Genomic DNA, 16,741 nt, shown 5'->3' with positions numbered 1-16,741 from the left:
ATTCTGCTACCCGAGGGGGGAAGCATTTGTTCAAAAAATTCCTTGGCGCGTTAAACGGAACAATAACATGGAAAATACTTTGTCAGTTGTCTTCTCGGTGAATGCCTACCCTAGGTAGTAAAAAAGGTTGGAGATGAACACGAAAGCGAGACCATTACAAACACTAAACAAAGCGCGGTTCACAAAAGACCGTGCTGTTACATAAGGAATGAACTTGGTAGTTAATCAAACCTCCTCAGTCTCGAGACCTCCTTGATGGTTATCGATTTTCCTTTCTGTCACCGTTTAGGCCTGTATTTAGCGTGAACGACCCCAAGTGGCAACCTGGTGGATGATCTGCAGGAGTTTCAAAATCAGAATGAGAACGACACCTGTCGACGTATTACCTCGCATACGCTAGTAATTCGTTCCAATTGTGGTAGATGCCCCGAATTGATGCGCACTACAGTAAAGTACGGCCAGGCTGAGCCTCATGAGCATGCCAAACCCAAGGGTTAGCCCTGTTGAAGAGTCAGGATGAACTCATGGCACAGCAATCCCATCAATCTTCGTACAACTTTTTTTTTTTTTTTTTCCTTCTTTTTATCGACCTTGGACGATTGTTTCTGGGTGAAGTATAAACAAAACAAGCTTCAGTCAGTATCGGCGCTCTTCAAACATAAAAAAAAAAAAATTGTATGAGAAGGAAATCAATGCAAAATTTCTAAGGTTAACAATATGATTAGATTATATTTATCTCCAACACCAAGAACAAAAAACGATCGTATCCCGCCTCGCTTATTGATCCTCCTCTGCTAGTGCGTGCGAAGAGTTTTTTTTTTTTTTTTTTTTTTTTTTCCTTCGGTCGGTTAATATGATCAACCCCGGGTTGACTGATGTTTGCCCTCGATCAAGATGCCCGCCCGGAGATCAGCCAAGATGTTTTGGTCTGATTGACTGGATTGTTAGCAAAGGGAAGCCAAGGAAATCGAAAATCGTTTACACAACACAGTGCGACCACACACGTGACGAAAGTATGACGCTACCTCATCTTTCCACTGTAAATTTTGAAATTTTTCACAACCTTCCTTCCGTCTGGTCTGGACAATGAGTCGAGTCGGCCCATCAAGTCATTGGCAGGCAGCATCTTCTTGGCTTACCTACATTGGGGTAAGTACAATAATTTACTTTGTACATACATTAGTACAAACCACGGACAAAACAACCCAAATGAACTATGAACTGACTGATTTATTTTTGACCTGATCCTGCATCTTTACTATTCGTACGAACGAACCAACAACGCAGTCAAGCAAATAAAGATTGAAAGAAAGCACTTCACCGACCTTGAAAACTGACATCTCTCACATGCATAATAACCCAATTCGAAACCCATGCATATAAGGTACACCTTACCTAGCATTGTTAGCCTACCTCGCTCAAATAACCCCCCTTACAACTCTATCTCTTACACAACCCCGTCCATCACATGCATATTATTAAGCCTACCTACCTTGCCAGGTAATTATAGTCCAACATAGTTACAGCTTTTCGCACCGTAAACGTGTCGTTTGCGGTTACAGATTCTATCAAAATAAAAATAAAATTTCAAGCATACATGCAGTACCAGTTGCCTAGGCCAAACAATGGAGCCAAAAACAGATTTGAGAAACATCACTCTTTGAATCACCATGTCACCAAAAATAATGATATTCCACATTTGGGCACCCATCCATCCATCCACACTGATGCATTCAACTCATCGAAAATGACATCTGACAAACATTCAGGTCTCACAAGAGCATCTGCCGTGTGGCCATCCGCGTGCCAACGTGTAGCCCGGTGAATCCTCGTGTTAAGTTGCGTTGGCCTCTTTTTTTTTTGTTTCTTCGACACACCCAAACACCTTGTGACGCCTTCAATACGACGGAGTACCGGAGGGGAACTCTGTCCTGTTACTGAGACCATGGCCAAGACCTCGACACATGTGCTTCGTTGCATTGTTGCTGATAGTCTGGCTTCGAGACTGTTAAGATTGCATGCATTCCGAAAAAAAAAGGCGGTTCTTCCTGGTGCGCTGGTCGTGTCTAGGACAGTACAACCAGCTCGGCTATACCGGGGGCGCGCTTGAAAGTAGCGCTGGATAATGAGAATACCGCTGCTCGGACATACGCCTAGACAAAGCTATTGTTTGTCCTCCGGTGGTGTATCTTTCAGCATCGATATACAAGTGGATACACATCTCTATAGGCAAATGCCAGAGTATCGGTGATGCGGCTACAGTTTGCTTCATGGACTGGGGTCCTGTCTGCAACCAGATGCTAGTGTAAGAATTGCGAATAGAATCGGAAGAAGAGAGGACAAAATGAAAGCGTCACTTCCAGGTGAATCACGGACATGAGCATGAATGGGTTTGGTCCCTACGCAGTAGGTCATGGTGGACTTTGTTAAGAACTTTAGGTATCGAGACTCGACGAGTAATATCCAAGTATTATGTCTCGAGTCCTCGATCTCATTCTAGAGCCCCAGATCAAAGAAACACTAATATCGACCAACCTTGTATAGGTTGGGGGTTGAGCGTTGTTACCCAGGGGGTCTACCAACACTTACTCTATCCCGCCAATGGTTAGAAAACTAGAACGGCGTGATCAAATACCGATGCCGATGACATACGGAATATGTTTTCAAAAGGCAAGTGTCTGCCCCGGGCACCGTGTATGTAATTTTCAAGCCAAGAGAGTCTCGGGGGGGAGTAAGATTAATTCTGCCCACCATAACCTAGAACTAGCATACCCGAGCTGAACGGCTAAGACTTTTCCGGACATGCTCCGTTCCAGCAAAGGACGAGCTGCTTGACCTAATGTGATGATATTGGATGTCCTTGTATACCTCATGCCATGACAGGAGTGTGCCATCGTGAGCGTATTTGCCTTTTCTGTTCAAAACATATTGCAACCTTCTGTCGATTAAGCTTCTCAGCCCAGCAAGCCAGATACTTCCGATGACGATAGACTTGACTTTCCGGATTCCGGACTTTGTCCGGGTATTTCCCTATGCCATCCCTAATCAGATCATCTAAATACTCATAGTAGTTCAGCCTGTGTCCAACGGCGGTGGGAGGTGGCCACCGCGTATTATCTCTGGGTCATTCAGAACTGCCAGCATAGCCAGATATAAGTCGCATCATAGATCAAAGTACTTGCTTCTACAGTTGACCTTTTGATATTATTTCTATGAAGTGTGCGAAGCTTGAAGGACAGAGAATATGCTCGACTCAGTCACTCAACAAGTTAAAAGGAATAAAAACTTGCGATTGGGCGCGAAATGTACAATGCTTTTGATTTTTGTCCCATCGCAACATCTAGCTCTTTCCGGAGTCAAAAGTCGAAGCAAGTCATTCTATACCAACACCATCTCGCTCGGTCTAGTCCCCTGCGCCTTCTCGGAATACACATAATGTGCGAGCTCCGAGCGGGGTATACGATACCAAAACGGTGAGTGTTTTGGGGGAGTCATTTGACAAGTCTAGTCGGTCGGCAAATTGAGGTGCAGAAGTTTGTTTGGATGAACCCGAGGGGGGGCGGGGGAAGGCCGACATTGGCCTTTTTTTTTTTTTTTTTTTTTTTTTACTATTGATGTCAAGGCGGGGGGACATGAGTAACTGGGCGCTATATAATGGTTGTGTTGCTTCTTTTGCTCCTTGGTGGATAGACTCAAGGCATCGAGAACTTGCAAAGTGGTCGAGAGTACCATATGGTGCGAAGGCCAATTGAGGACAGATTTATATATATGCCTCTTTCATGTCGGAGGTTTGTTTCTATCAAGCCCCGTTTTTTCTTCCCTTTTACTCCAGAAAATACCATCAGTTTCTAGACTTTTCACCATCACCACCACCTCCTACTATCTGCTCATAGGTCCCTTTCCTGACCGCAACTAAAGCTTCACGGAAATGTAAGCCGCTTATCACAGAATTTTCTGTCCGCACCTTTTAAGCGAAGGGGCGGATTTCACTTTTTTTTTTTTTTTTTTTTTGTCCAGTTTGCTTACGATACGACAACAGAAAGTCAATCCAGTCGGGGTACTTTACGCTGGGGAGATCCATGTCGCAAAAGCTGCGCGACGCAAGACCCTGACCCCGCTTTAGCCAATCACATCGTCTCTAATGGTCAGCACAACGATCTTTATTAGCCAAGACCTTCCATTTCGAGACCTCATCCATGTAAATGCGCGTAGAAAACGATAGATGCAGACGCAAGCTTGATAGACTTTTTGAGTGCCCACAGACAGGAGCAATTTAAAAGGCAAGGCACGCACAAGCGAAGATCGGGGGGTAGCAAGAACAAAAACAAAATTACCGGGATCATTTGGAGTTTCTTTGTCCTGATTGACCAATGACGAAGCTTCCAATTGCTGCTTATTCGACTAATGCGGCCGTGTCATTTGTCAAACGCCAAAACTACTTCTTTGTTCGGTATAAGACAGCTCGTCTAGCACTTGGGTGCCGCCAGGTCATCCATGAGTTGATTAATTCGCCATTTTTTTTTATTTATTATCTCACGTAGAGCAAGGCACAGGTGGATTCGATCCGCATGAGTGTTCCTGCATTTGAATGGGAACGAGCAGGAAAAAAAAACTCTCCCCCAGGAAAAGGAAGACATATTTGAGGGTGCTCTGACTTCCTTGTCCCCCGTGCTTCCTTCTTTCTTTGTTCATCCCGAGTTGTGTCTGAGCGTTTGGAAATCTATCAACAGAATACCCGGGCACCAGGCAACTAATCAGTGTGTTGAGAGAAAAAAAGTACATACAGATTTCGATTTCTGGCGATATTTTGTATCGGATCTCTCAAAGGCATTCAAGACGGCAGAGCATCAATTCCATAAAAGCTACCTGCCTGTCCCTGTCCCTGGCGTGGACCTGGGCTTCTTTCAGCATTAACACCTGGATACCATCTTCTCTTCACATTCCTTCATTCGTCTTCCAGGCAGCAGCTTGAAAAAACGGTCTGCCAACTTGAAAGACCAATAAAACCACCTACACATACTCCTCAATACACACACACACACACAAAAAAAGAGAAGCCACCATCATGTCCATCGTGGCCGCCAAAAACAGCCTCGTGGCCCTGCTCCGCCGCAGCCAGGACCCCAACAACGACGACGACAACAGCTCCAGCCCCTCGACGCTGTCGCCATTCAGCACAGCCGCGAGGGCCGGCGAGCAGGAACCCCTTTTGGGCTGCGGCAGGAGGAGAGCAACCGAGGACGACGACGTCGAGTCGCAGACCAGCAGCCACACGCTCGGCAGCACAGACAGCCAGGCGTCGTCGTCATCGTCTTCCTCGCGCCGCATCAGCGCCCGTATAATATCCGACGCCACCATCGGGCTGTCGGATGGACTCACCGTCCCTTTTGCCTTGACGGCTGGCCTCTCCGCCCTCGACGACAGCCGCATCGTCATCTACGGCGGTTTGGCTGAGCTCATCGCCGGTGCCATCTCGATGGGTCTAGGTGGCTACTTGGGTGCCAAGAGTGAAATGTAAGCATACTTCTAGCCATTATAATTTTTTTTTGGCCTTTGTTTTCCCCCTTACCCTGTCCCCCATCTCCCATCGAAATACTTTCAAAAGTACACTGATGAAAAAAAAAAAAAAAAAAAAAAAAAAAAAAAAAAAAAAAAAAAAAAAAAAAAAAAAAAAAAAAAAAAAAACTAACACCACACCCTCCCCCAAAACAGCGCATCATACCAAGAAACCCTCACCCAGACCAACCACATGATAAGCACAGACGCAGACGCGACAATCGAAGCAGTGCGGTCCGTCTTTGCGCCCTACGACGTCCCCAAGCCCACCGTCGACGCGCTGGCCGCCCACATCTCGACGGGCAAGAAGCTGCCCGACTTCCTGATGCACTTCCACCACCGGGAGCCCGCGCCCGAGTCGTCGCGCGCGCTCGTGTCGGGCCTGACCATCGCGCTGGGCTACTTTTTGGGCGGGCTGCTGCCGCTGCTGCCCTACGTCGTCGTGTCCGGACCCACCGCCGCCGACGGTCTGCACCGCGCCTGGTCCATCAGCGTCGCCGTCATGGCCGTCGCGCTGTTTTCGTTTGGCTACGCCAAGACTTGCTTCGTGACCGGTTGGTCGGGCCGCCGGTGTGTGCGCAAAGGGTTGGTCGGTGCAGTGCAGATGGTCGTCGTCGGCGGTGCCGCCGCCGCCGCTGCCATGTTGCTCGTCAAGTTGTTCAACTCCATGGCAGAGGCCGGTGGTGGTGGGCCTCTGACGGGGTCTGCTGCGTGACAGAGTTTTTTTTTTTCTTTCCTTTGTTTTCTTTTTTTTATGTGTTTACGCGACCTGTGGTCCCTATTTTACTTCTCATTGTCTTTTCACTCGTTTTCTCTTTTGTTAGCATTACGACCGACTAGATTATGTTGGTAGTCAGGTCTTGGCGTTCAGGGGGAATAAGTAAGGCCATTGGATGAACGGCAGGAAAACCAAAACTTATGATCCGGGCATTTCTTTTTTATTTTCAAGTATTGAAAATTGTTCACATTTCACTACTTTGTATTAATACCAATTAATACTGTTTCTATCGAGACATCATATACTATTCAATGCTCGGTGTCATCTTCTCGTATGCTAATCATCGAAGTAAGCACAAAAGGGACCACATTCAGAAGAGGAAAATAGCCACAACTCGCCATGTGACTAACTATATAATAAATCGGTCATTCATTGCCTGTTAGGGCTCGGTAGGATCAAACGAAAACATAAGAAGTAATGATATTAAGAAAGAAACCTTAACCAGGTCGCCCGTGGACCTTCATAGGGTGCGCCTCCGTGTTGAATACCCACCCGTTGGTCCGGTCGGCCTTGACCTGCCACGGCGCATCCTCGGCGTGGATGAGGTACGAGTACTTCATGGTCTCAGCAAACCAGAAACTCTCCTGGAAGTCCATGGAGCCACCGCCGCCGGGTGCGTTGACGTCGTTTATGGATGAGTATGCGGTACCGGCGGCGCAGGTGCGGTTGATGCTGAGAAAGGCCTCCCAGGCCCAGTCCTGGTACTTTGTGTCACCTGTGGCCCGGTACGCGTAGTAGAAGGACTCGATCACCTCGGGCCGCAGCTGATAGATTGACGCGCCACCAATGTCGCTGGATGGCGGGATCCAGAAGCCTGCCCGCTTGTAAAACTCCTGGAGATCTGCTGGGGGTGGCGGGTTCGTGCTGCTGTTGGCAGCGGATGCGTCCTGCCACCGGAAAACCTCGGGCCCGATCCCTGTAGCCGTCTGGATGTACGTCTCGTGGCAGGCGTTGGTCAGCGCGAGGCCAAAGTCGATGTACTTTTGGTTCTGGAGTGTCAGGCCTCCCAGGATGAAGTTGCCACCGTCGAAACATGCGACTGTTTTTTTTTTCTTGTCAGTATCATATGCTCTGATGACCAAGAGAGGACCGAATAAAATCATAAGCGCAAATTGGACTTACGATGCTGCGAGATGTAGCGCAACGAAGTGTTCCTCCATTCGGCCAGGAACGTGAGGTCAGGGCGCGTGGATGGGTGGGACGCCATGTATGTGATACTCGAGTCGGCAGCCAGCACCCAGCGGTCTTTGTACTGACCAAAGCGGTCGGGATCGTACAGGTACATCTTGATGAGGTACTCGTAGAAGCTGTCAGTGCCACCACCCCAGCCGCCGTTTCCATCAGTAAACAGGCCCGTCGTGATGTTGACGTTGGTCCCGAGCAAGCCAGGGAACGGTTCGCCCAGTGCCGGTTTCGGGTCGAGCAAATATGAGTTGGCCTTGAGCGCCAGCTCAGAGAACACGGGGTTTCCTGTCAGATCTGCCAATCGTGTCCACTCGAGCTGCAGGGTACCAATGGTTGCGATCCCGTTGGTTTGCGACCCAGCCCTCCGTGACGGATTGAAGTAAACCGAGTTGTCAGGGATTCCGGATGGCGTGTCGAAAGCGAACTTTAGGTTCGTCGCCAGACGTTCCGCTTGAGAAAGCACCGCCTTGACCAGGGTCTCGTTACCCGTTGCGTGTTTGCCATTGGGCTCCGTCAGAAGGTCATATGCTAGGTTGTAATGTCAGTTATCATCATAGGGAGTCTTGCGGATTAGAATACGAAGGGGAAATTTCTTACCCGAGACCAAACCACCAAGATAGCGAATCGTCGTCTCAAAGAGAGAAATCTCGCTCGACGTCTTGTCAAAATCGATAGTCGGCACAAAGTCCAGGATCTGCTTGACAATCGCCTGCTCGTCCATCACAATGGCCGTGCCAAAGGCATCGACAGCACTAGCACCCCAACCATTCCTATGGAGCCACTCATCAGTATGATTACCTCTTGAATTTTCATGTATATCATCTCAAGTGAAAAATACCTAGAGCCAGGATATCTACAGAAATGAAAAGATGATCCAAACAAGGGATCACGCAAAACCACAGGAACAGCCTTACCTATCATCCGCCCAGCCTCCAGAGACCGGCCTCAGGGTGTCGTGTGGAAAAGCTTGTTGCATATACCCATCCCAACTCCTGCGAAAGGCAGCCTTGACCGCCTCAGCCTTTTCACGGTTTGGCGAGTACTGGATTTCTCGCTTGGCCAGGGGCGACGCAAAGGTGAGCGACGCGAGCCCTATGAAGGACAACAAGTCTCCAAGTCGCATGTGCCGCATCTTGAAAGGAGATAGAGAAAACACCTGTTTTTGTTTCTGCTAGCTATGAAGGCTAGATGAGGTGTTACTCAAAGTGAGGGGGAGAAGGAGGAGGAGGAAGAGGAGGTAATATGTACAGGGTGTGTGGTATGGATTATGGTGTGATAAATGGTGCTCCAACACACGGTGAAGGGCCAGGACACGCGGTGACAGGACGAGTACCAGACCAAAGCGGTCAGTCACAGCCTTCTTGACGCCTCGTGGGGGGGAAGTGTCAGGCGGGATGAGAGGACATAGTCGGAGGAGAAAAAAAACAAAAAAAAACCAAACTACAAAAGAAAGAACCTGCTAGGGCTCGGGGGCGTCTTATAAGGTACCTAAGGGTATGGATGTCATTAAGATAAACCGGGCCGGGTGGATCAGAGGACACCAGGGGAGGCCATGGGAGCATCCGGCAGTCGAGCAAATGACCCGGGGTGTGGGGACGTGGAGTAAGTAGTAGGTAAGGAGGAGACAAGGTAGGTGCGATGAGGAGAAGGGAATCCTCTCCAATGCAACTTCAAATTTGATGAACCGACTAAAGTCAGTCAGTCAGGCACTGCCTGAGAGGAGAAAAAAAAAAGAATGAAAGTAATAACAGGAACAGGGTTGAATGCGAGGAATCGGCCCAACCTCGCCGGATCTGTTCGATTCGAGTCCATGTCGTCCCATAAACACATCTATGTCAACAAACGGTGGCTCACGGTCCTTGTGCACTCCGAGCTCCTTTGTTGACGACCCCTGGTCTAGCCAGATTTTTGGTATCTGATCTTCTGCTCTATTCAACGATGCTAAGCAAAGGAGAATGGAGAAGATGAGACAGTTTCATCAACTAGAGGGGTTTTGATGAGGTTCTTGCTGAATGAATCAATGTTGATGTTCGTAGCCACAAAAAGAAACTAGGTGTCGTTGATCAACAATAAAGACAACGACACGTAGATCGATGTTTCTAGATTCACTCGAACGCGTTCAGGTACTACTACATCAAGGAACGAGGTACTCAAGTCAGTTGCAATTCAAAGGGGAGGGAGGCTTGGGAGGCTCTTGCAGCCGATTAAGGTCGAAAAGTATAATTGTGATGCCACAAGCCACCTAGATGGGACCTGCCCGAAGCGGAAGTGATCAGGGGATGGATGGACCCCAAGGTAGGTAGGTACCTCTGTAAACTTGTCATTTAGCCCATGTGCTACTATAATGGCAACCCGCCCGCAGTTGGGGTACAATTTAGCAGGTACCTGCTCGAGGTAACATTGCCAGCAAAAGGAATGAACAGAGGCACGTTGCACACGAGTTAACTGCATCCAAATATTGGTTCAGTTCTAGTCTAGACTCAGGCCTACCTCAGAGTAGGAGCAAAAGACCAGTCTTGGACCTGATTCAATGCAAACTTACTCTCATTTTCTCCCCTGGTCCCTTAGCGGGCCACATGGGCAATACAAAAAAGAAAGTAATCTGCATGCGGGTGGCTTTCGGCGGTGATAAATCAGAAAAACCCTTTGCATTGCCGGTTTTATTATTCATTATTCATTTCTCAACCTCTGACGCTTGTCACCTTACAAGGTGGCAAGCGTGGGAGGGATGTTGACAAAGCATAAACAAAACAAGTCACCGTCATTTTAAGGCCATATGAGTAAAGAATTTCATATATAAAGCACACCGTAACAAATATATGGCACAAGGCACAAAAAAAGGTCAAATATCGGAAACAATGAGTGAAAGGCCCTGATTCGGGACTTGTTTGCCCTGCCTTGACGCGAACCAATACCCGGCAGGTTCCTGGTGAACACCAAGGCTGTACCCTGTATCTGCTGGCTGGAGGAGGGAGGTTTGCGTGCGCCACTTTCGCGGTGGCTAGATGAATCAGGAACAGCAAACAGTCGAGAGCAACCAACCCCGGACGGTGAAACAAATTGTTAGATTACTTTCCTTATTTTTTGACCATCGCATGACTTTCAGGAACTCTACCGACAAGGAGAAGCAAGAATCTCCCCGGCCGAGATTGCCGTGTAGTGGTATACCAAAACTCGACTAGAGCCCCCCATGAAAGCAAACACTTAAGTGGCTTCAATAGACGGCGGCGCTGTTGAGATAGCATGCAATTAAGGCGCCGCCATTCCGAACCAAAATCCCACCCCTGCTCGGCCTTATACACGTACAAAATCACCTTTTATTTTACGGATACAGTCCATTTTCCTACCTTGTTTGTAGTCGTTGAACGACACCGCCATAACAAAGAGAATGCTTACCAAAATAATCACCCATGGGACCAACGATTAACAAAAAACAAAGTTTTGAACTAAGACCTCCAACTGTGAGACAAAAACCATCATCTTTGAACCCAAAAGAAAAATCTGACGTCGCGTGCACCACGATAAGTATTTCAAATAATAATAAAAAGGTGAGTATGTGACCAGACGCTAGACACAAAAAGGCGAGACAAAAATATGCAGGTTCGACAAAGATGTGACCAGCAAAACAAAAACCCCGCACCAAAATCCTGCCGAGTCCGGGGTTTTTGTACGATGCGACCTTTACAAGTTTGTAATATTGATGACAAGCTTCTCCCCCACCCGTCCCTCCAAAAGACTAGCCCGAAGGACCTTTTTTTTCTCCGAGTCTTTTTCTTAAAATAAGAGAATTATAATAGCTTGCCTCAGGCCCTGACAACTATGAAAGTAGCGGTGCCCACCCACTCGGGCCTTGTGACGGACTCTAGCGCCATGGCGCTCGTCATCGCATGCAAGACATCTGCACACGCAACCCAAACAATGTGACGAATGACAGTTCGCACAGAACAGCATCTTTGCGTGGGTAGTAAATATGTTGTCCTTAAGTGGTAGGTTGAACGGGCAAAACAGATAACAATATATACAGAGAATATGGGATTGCGGGCCTCGATAAATCCTATGCATCCATGATCCAGTCACTCATGGAAATTAGGTAGATGTGGGGTACATTTTTGCTGTTTTTTTTTATATTCGCGTGTATTAATCCACAGTTTATTTCTTCACTTCAACCTCCTTTCCTTTCCCTCTTGGCTAGCTCCATATCCCGTCTTGAATCGATTGGCGAGCCGCAAATGTCCAGACCATCACTGGACTAAACCACCTTCCGGATGGGGTGGGAGCGCGTGATCGGCTGTTGGGGTTAGTGAGCGGTCACACTCGCGAAACTAGAAGAGATCAACATACTCCTTCGGCCGCAAATATCGGCCACCTCGGGGTCTTGGTTATGAGGGGTGAAAAATGGGCATGCTGTTTGGGTGACAAGATTGTCCATGCGGTGAAATCAACCATTTTCACGCAGTCTCGCCAAGGCCGCTGCTATCCCGTCGCTGAGCTGCTCTTTGTTCTTTGGAGCAGCTTCAATAGCACCAGGGCTGTTGCCACTGCCCTCGACTTCTGCGGCGTTCGTATCCTCGTTCTGCACCGCGCTGTTTGTTTCCATGCCCGACATCCTCCTCGACTCCTCGAGGGCCGCCTCGAGCATGGCATCCTCGTCGTCCACATCGGCGATGTTCGGGTTCCAGATTTGAATCTGGCTCGCCATATGCGCATTCTGCGCAGCCCCCGCGCGGCTGCCACCCACGCTCTCCCTCAACGGCACCGCCGCGGGACCGCCCTTCTTCCTTCCCGCTCCGGCCTTTTTGACCCTGAACGGCTGCTCCACCACCTTGCACCAGGCCTTGACCTTGCGCTCGCCCCAGCCGCTCACGGCAGCGACCTGGTCCGGGTCGGCGTTGATGGCGTTTCTCAGACTGCCAAATGTGCTAACCAGGGCCACGGCGTCGGCCTTGTTGATGGCGCGCGGCACCGTCACGAACTCGACCAGCTTCTCAGCGTAGCCGGTTGCTGGGGGAGCGCGGATGGCCGCAAAGCTGGCATGCTCATACGACTTGTACAGCTCCAGGTAGCGGGCCGCCTCGTGCGACGACCAGCACAGCATCAGCGTCACGTCGTTGACCAGCGACGTCTTGGACAGCTCCCGTAGTGCCTCCTCGTGGTTCGGTATGTCGACCATGGTGAGCAGTATGCGCATGTTGAATTTGCCCTGCAGATTGCGGATACGAGTATAGATGTACTCTGGATGCAGCCTGTGATACTTGAGGCTGTACAACGACGACGACAAAAATGAAAAAGGCAGAAGGGATTCATCAGCTGAAAGTCTTGGTAGATCATTCTCCTATTTTTGTTGTGCATCACTCCTCACTGGAAATGTCTCGCACATGCATCACCTTACCTTAGGAATAGGGCACATGTGGTCAAACCAAGCACATAGTCCGCCGGAATATCGCTGTATTCCCAGGGGACCGACTTGATCCATTCGAGCACCGGGTTGCTCTTCTGCCTAGGCGACACAAGAATCGAGGAGCCTGACGACTTGGATGGGAGTGCCTGCGGCGTCGGCTGCACGATCTTGGCGGCGCCGCCATTTGCAGCCTGGGGCGGAGCTTTGTCGACTCGCTGCGGCGTGGGTTGTTGGATGCGCTGCGGAGTCGGTTGCTGGACCCTTGCCGGTGCTCCTCCAGCTGTTAGACGTTGGGCCTGTACCTGCTGCTGCGGCCGAGAACTGCGCGAAGGCCCAGCATCAACCCCTGCAAGGGCCTGAATAAAGTCATCGTCAGCCCCAAAATCGTCGTCGTCCATGACTGATGCTGGCCGAGAACCGAAAACGATTTCTTTGAAGGTTGAATGGCAGACACGAGCGTGCCACCCATTTGTGGAGACAAATGAATGACTTCGAGCTTACCCGCACAGACCATTAAGACCCTGGCCAGGAGTGGAGACGTACCCCTGTCATTATGATCTCATATATCGATCTTAGCATGATCTCAACCTGTATCATCAACACTTGGTCGTTGGTCACAGTTATCCGTCAAAACCGGTAAATCATTAAAAACAAAAAGAGAACTAGATTTATGTTGTAAGTAAACAAAGGAAAAAAAGGTGCATTGAAAACATTTCCCCATGTCCTCATCGTGTTATCGTAACAGTAAAATTCCAAGTCGTAAACGCCCAGCCCCACATCTCCATATACGATTCTTCGGTACCATGACGTGACGCATGAGACTGTCATTGGAAGGCATCATTCGTTCTTGTAATACAAACTTTTGGACGTCACAAATGTTCGACATCCAGCATTTCATCTCGACCATCTAGAGTCTAGTCGAGAGTCTCCCTAGGCAAACCGTCGCTATCACTGAAACCTGTCCGTTGGCTCTTAGTTAACGATTCGTGAATAGCGTATAGCGCACGTAGCCATGTGTTGATCATAGTCTCGGCAGCTCCAGAATCATCTGGCGACAAGCGCATAGCCGGTTCCGAGGCCAGTTGTTCCCGCAGTCTCTCGTAGGCCTCGATCATGACCCAGACCTGCAATTGAGACTGGGTGGTACTGGACGAGCGACCCGCTTTGTCGTGTAATGTCGACGACAGTTCTCGAGTGAGAAGCTCTAGGCATATCTGCAAGCCGATGCTAGTCTGTGCGGGGCTGCTCGGTGCCCTCGGTGCCTCCCTCGGTTGCTCAAAGGGTTTCACTGGGGGCGATGGAGGCTCCATACAGAACGATGTTGGCCTGAAGTAGATAGTCTCGTCGTCAAATGAGACGAGCGTGCCAGCGTCCGACACTGGTGATTGGCCGCCTCTTTCGAGTGGTGGAGGCGAGCCAACTGATGACAAGTCACTCCGACTCCGCCATCGTCCAGTCGGAGGTGAGCTGACCGATGAGAGGTCACTTGGACTTCGCCATCGTCCAGTCGGGGGTACGTCAACCGATGAGAAGTCACTCGGACTGCGCCGTCGTCCGGTCGAGGACGAGTCGACCGATGACAAGTCACTTGGGCTACGCCATCGTCCGGTCGGGGGTGGGTCGACCGAAGTCAGGTCACTCGGACTGCGCCATCGTCCGGGTATGGGTGCACTGATTGTCAACTCACTTCGGCTGCGTTTTCGTCCCGGCAGAGGTGGTAGACTCCTCCCTTGTAAATGACGGATGCCTGGTAGGGGCGCTGAGCGTGGAGTTCGCCAGGGTGAAGATTTGGCCAACCGTTCAGAGTCCAAAGCGCCCATCTCGGCACTCTGTCGTTTAAGTTGACGCTTCATACGTGCTGCAGTGCCCTCAAGTTGTCCTATACGGAAAACCGGGGTTTTGGCGTGTGTCCGCAGCCTCGCCGACTCGGTCGAGGTAATCGAGTCTGGAGTGCTGTAGTGAGACTCCATTTGCGACCTTCGCTCTAACCTGTGGACTCCTAGGTGGGCAAACTCGGGTATTATGTTGACGGCGCCATCTTGATGCTCTGGGCATCCGATCGAGGGAGACCTGTGAAGATAATCTGCCCACTTCGCATCGCTAAGATCAGGCTGAGGCGGGATAGTCTGAAGGGGTGGTGTGCGTGCTCGATCCCATAACCTCGTTCCACGGGAGGCTTTGCTTTTCCCGGGGCTTGGGCTCGAGGCGGTGCCGGTAGTACCAAATGAAGGTTGTTGTTTCGGCTGCTTCAGAAAGGGCTTTTGAAGTCTCTTCCTCGGACGTTGTGCCTCCAGGGTATATTCGCCATGGGGAGGCGGGCGAGGGGCGACGAGTGAACCGTTGGTCATCTTGCTGAAGGACAGCCTGTAATCTAGGCTGAAGATGCTGTGCTGCAATGGAATCGGCCAGAGATGATGTAGTACAGAACAACGGGTTGAAAAATAGACGCGGGTGAGCAGTCCCTCATATAAACCTGAATCTGAGGCGAGATTCTGCTGGTTTGGGAAATATGATCAAGGATGATTGGAAGCTGATGATAAAGGAAAACCACCGCTCGGAAAAGGACATTCAGGATCTTGAAGAAAGAGGATTAATGCCAAATATGACCGGTACCGGTAAAGGCCATTCAACATGTGATCGGAACCAATAAGCGTGGCTTTGCTTGACTGGGTACATGCAACTAACTGGGTAGACCTGGACTTGCCGAGTCAACGTCGTCGAATTCTAGATTTGACGATGCATTATAACAGAGAATCAGTAGTCGGGTGTGGCTGGCAAGCCGGCTTGTTGCTTGCTGCGAGTTTAAACAACCCCAAGGCTACCAACACCAAAACCGGATTGTGGCAGTGGGATGGATGGATGTCCACCCACCTTGGATGTCATCAGCATGAAAAAAGAAGACAGGGGTAAGCTTCCCGCATCTGCCAGCCAACATTAAGACTGCAGGACACTAGCCTTGGGACCCTTGTTCCAACCAGAATGTCGGTCCGCGTAAGCTAAAGCTATTTGTGGGTTTGGCCTGGGGAAGCAGCTTGCAGTGGTCTCCATGTATTAGGGATTATGGTATCTCCGTACAAAGAAATCGTGAAAGCTGAGGCCTCACTCAAAGCCAGTTCGTTCTCGTAAACATAGCATCTGAATGGAGCAGACTTCTGCTGCAAAAGCATCTAAGCACCGTCTGCCGGAACGCGGGTGAGCAAAGCCTCCACGAGATCGACCCACTTTCTTCTGGCCTCCATTGTTTGTTGGTTCTACTGTAGATGGTTTGTAGATCAAAAGATTCACAAGTATGGATGTCAGATGAGTCGACGGACATTCCGTGCTGATGTCGCGTCACTCAGCTTTCAGCTCGCGTGTCATCATGGAGAACAATATTGAAAGACGTGCAGATGTCAGCGCAAATGGCGGTGGCAGATGAGAAAAAAAAAAGAACCGTCTGCCACTTGTTTACGTCGGTGCTGTTGACACGTCCATAATGTCTCGAGTTTAGCCAGCACTAGATAAACTTCTTTCGTGTTGTTTTCACTGGAAAGGCTGGTGATGAATCGCACAGAGAGTTGATCTTAAGATAGCTCACCATGTTTTAGACACCTACCCGGCGATGTGGAGCATGATTCAGCGATTTGTGGTTGGGTTGTTGTAGAAGTACCGTATGGTAAGGTACGGAGTAGGTGTCGGGATTTTCTTTTGGTAGCAATTGCTTGCATATCATTCAGCACGCGGCGGACTCCGGATTTTCCCCGCTATTGGGAAGCTCCTTGGTAGAATTCATGCCGTTCTTATATTAAAGATAGGATGCCTGACCCTGAAGAAGCGGGAGGAAG

General features: G+C 49.5%; 3 protein-coding genes across 3 annotated transcripts; 1 reads left to right on the top strand and 2 right to left on the bottom strand.

The window, feature by feature from the left end:
* Nucleotides 1-5,065: 5,065 nt before the first annotated feature.
* Nucleotides 5,066-6,271, top strand: PgNI_08253 (uncharacterized protein; the record flags this gene model as incomplete). The annotated part of the gene is made up of 2 exons (XM_031128252.1): nucleotides 5,066-5,514; nucleotides 5,713-6,271. 2 exons carry the CDS (start codon nucleotides 5,066-5,068, stop codon nucleotides 6,269-6,271), a joined length of 1,008 nt encoding a protein of 335 aa, XP_030978773.1.
* Nucleotides 6,272-6,515: 244 nt separating this feature from the next.
* On the bottom strand, nucleotides 6,516-9,403 carry PgNI_08252 (uncharacterized protein). Its single transcript, XM_031128251.1, has 4 exons — nucleotides 8,434-9,403; nucleotides 8,117-8,289; nucleotides 7,457-8,047; nucleotides 6,516-7,373 (listed from the first exon to the last, which is right to left on the bottom strand). The coding sequence occupies exons 1-4, from the start codon at nucleotides 8,649-8,651 to the stop codon at nucleotides 6,772-6,774; spliced, it is 1,584 nt and encodes a 527-aa protein (XP_030978772.1). The 5' UTR covers nucleotides 8,652-9,403; the 3' UTR covers nucleotides 6,516-6,771.
* Nucleotides 9,404-11,550: 2,147 nt separating this feature from the next.
* PgNI_08251 (uncharacterized protein) lies at nucleotides 11,551-15,450 on the bottom strand. The gene is made up of 3 exons (XM_031128250.1): nucleotides 12,909-15,450; nucleotides 11,861-12,777; nucleotides 11,551-11,807 (listed from the first exon to the last, which is right to left on the bottom strand). The coding sequence occupies exons 1-2, from the start codon at nucleotides 13,313-13,315 to the stop codon at nucleotides 11,958-11,960; spliced, it is 1,227 nt and encodes a 408-aa protein (XP_030979144.1). The 5' UTR covers nucleotides 13,316-15,450; the 3' UTR covers nucleotides 11,551-11,807; nucleotides 11,861-11,957.
* Nucleotides 15,451-16,741: the final 1,291 nt, after the last annotated feature.

The sequence above is a fragment of the Pyricularia grisea genome, assembly GCF_004355905.1.
Source record: "Pyricularia grisea strain NI907 chromosome V map unlocalized Pyricularia_grisea_NI907_Scaffold_6, whole genome shotgun sequence".
In the NCBI taxonomy this organism is placed as follows: Eukaryota; Fungi; Ascomycota; class Sordariomycetes; order Magnaporthales; family Pyriculariaceae; genus Pyricularia; species Pyricularia grisea.
This window is presented reverse-complemented; position numbering and strand designations above follow the sequence as displayed.

Excerpts from the sequence above, each read along its gene's own strand:
- PgNI_08252 (XM_031128251.1), bottom strand. The coding sequence starts at position 8,651 with ATGCGGCACATGCGACTTGGAGACTTGTTGTCCTTCATAGGGCTCGCG. Across the intron at positions 8,290-8,433 it reads GGAGGCTGGGCGGATGATAG|GAATGGTTGGGGTGCTAGTG; the intron begins GTAAGGCTGTTC and ends GTGGCTCCATAG. Across the intron at positions 7,374-7,456 it reads GCGCTACATCTCGCAGCATC|TCGCATGTTTCGACGGTGGC; the intron begins GTAAGTCCAATT and ends AAAAAAAAACAG.
- PgNI_08251 (XM_031128250.1), bottom strand. The coding sequence starts at position 13,315 with ATGGACGACGACGATTTTGGGGCTGACGATGACTTTATTCAGGCCCTT. Across the intron at positions 12,778-12,908 it reads ACATGTGCCCTATTCCTAAG|CCTCAAGTATCACAGGCTGC; the intron begins GTAAGGTGATGC and ends GTCGTTGTACAG.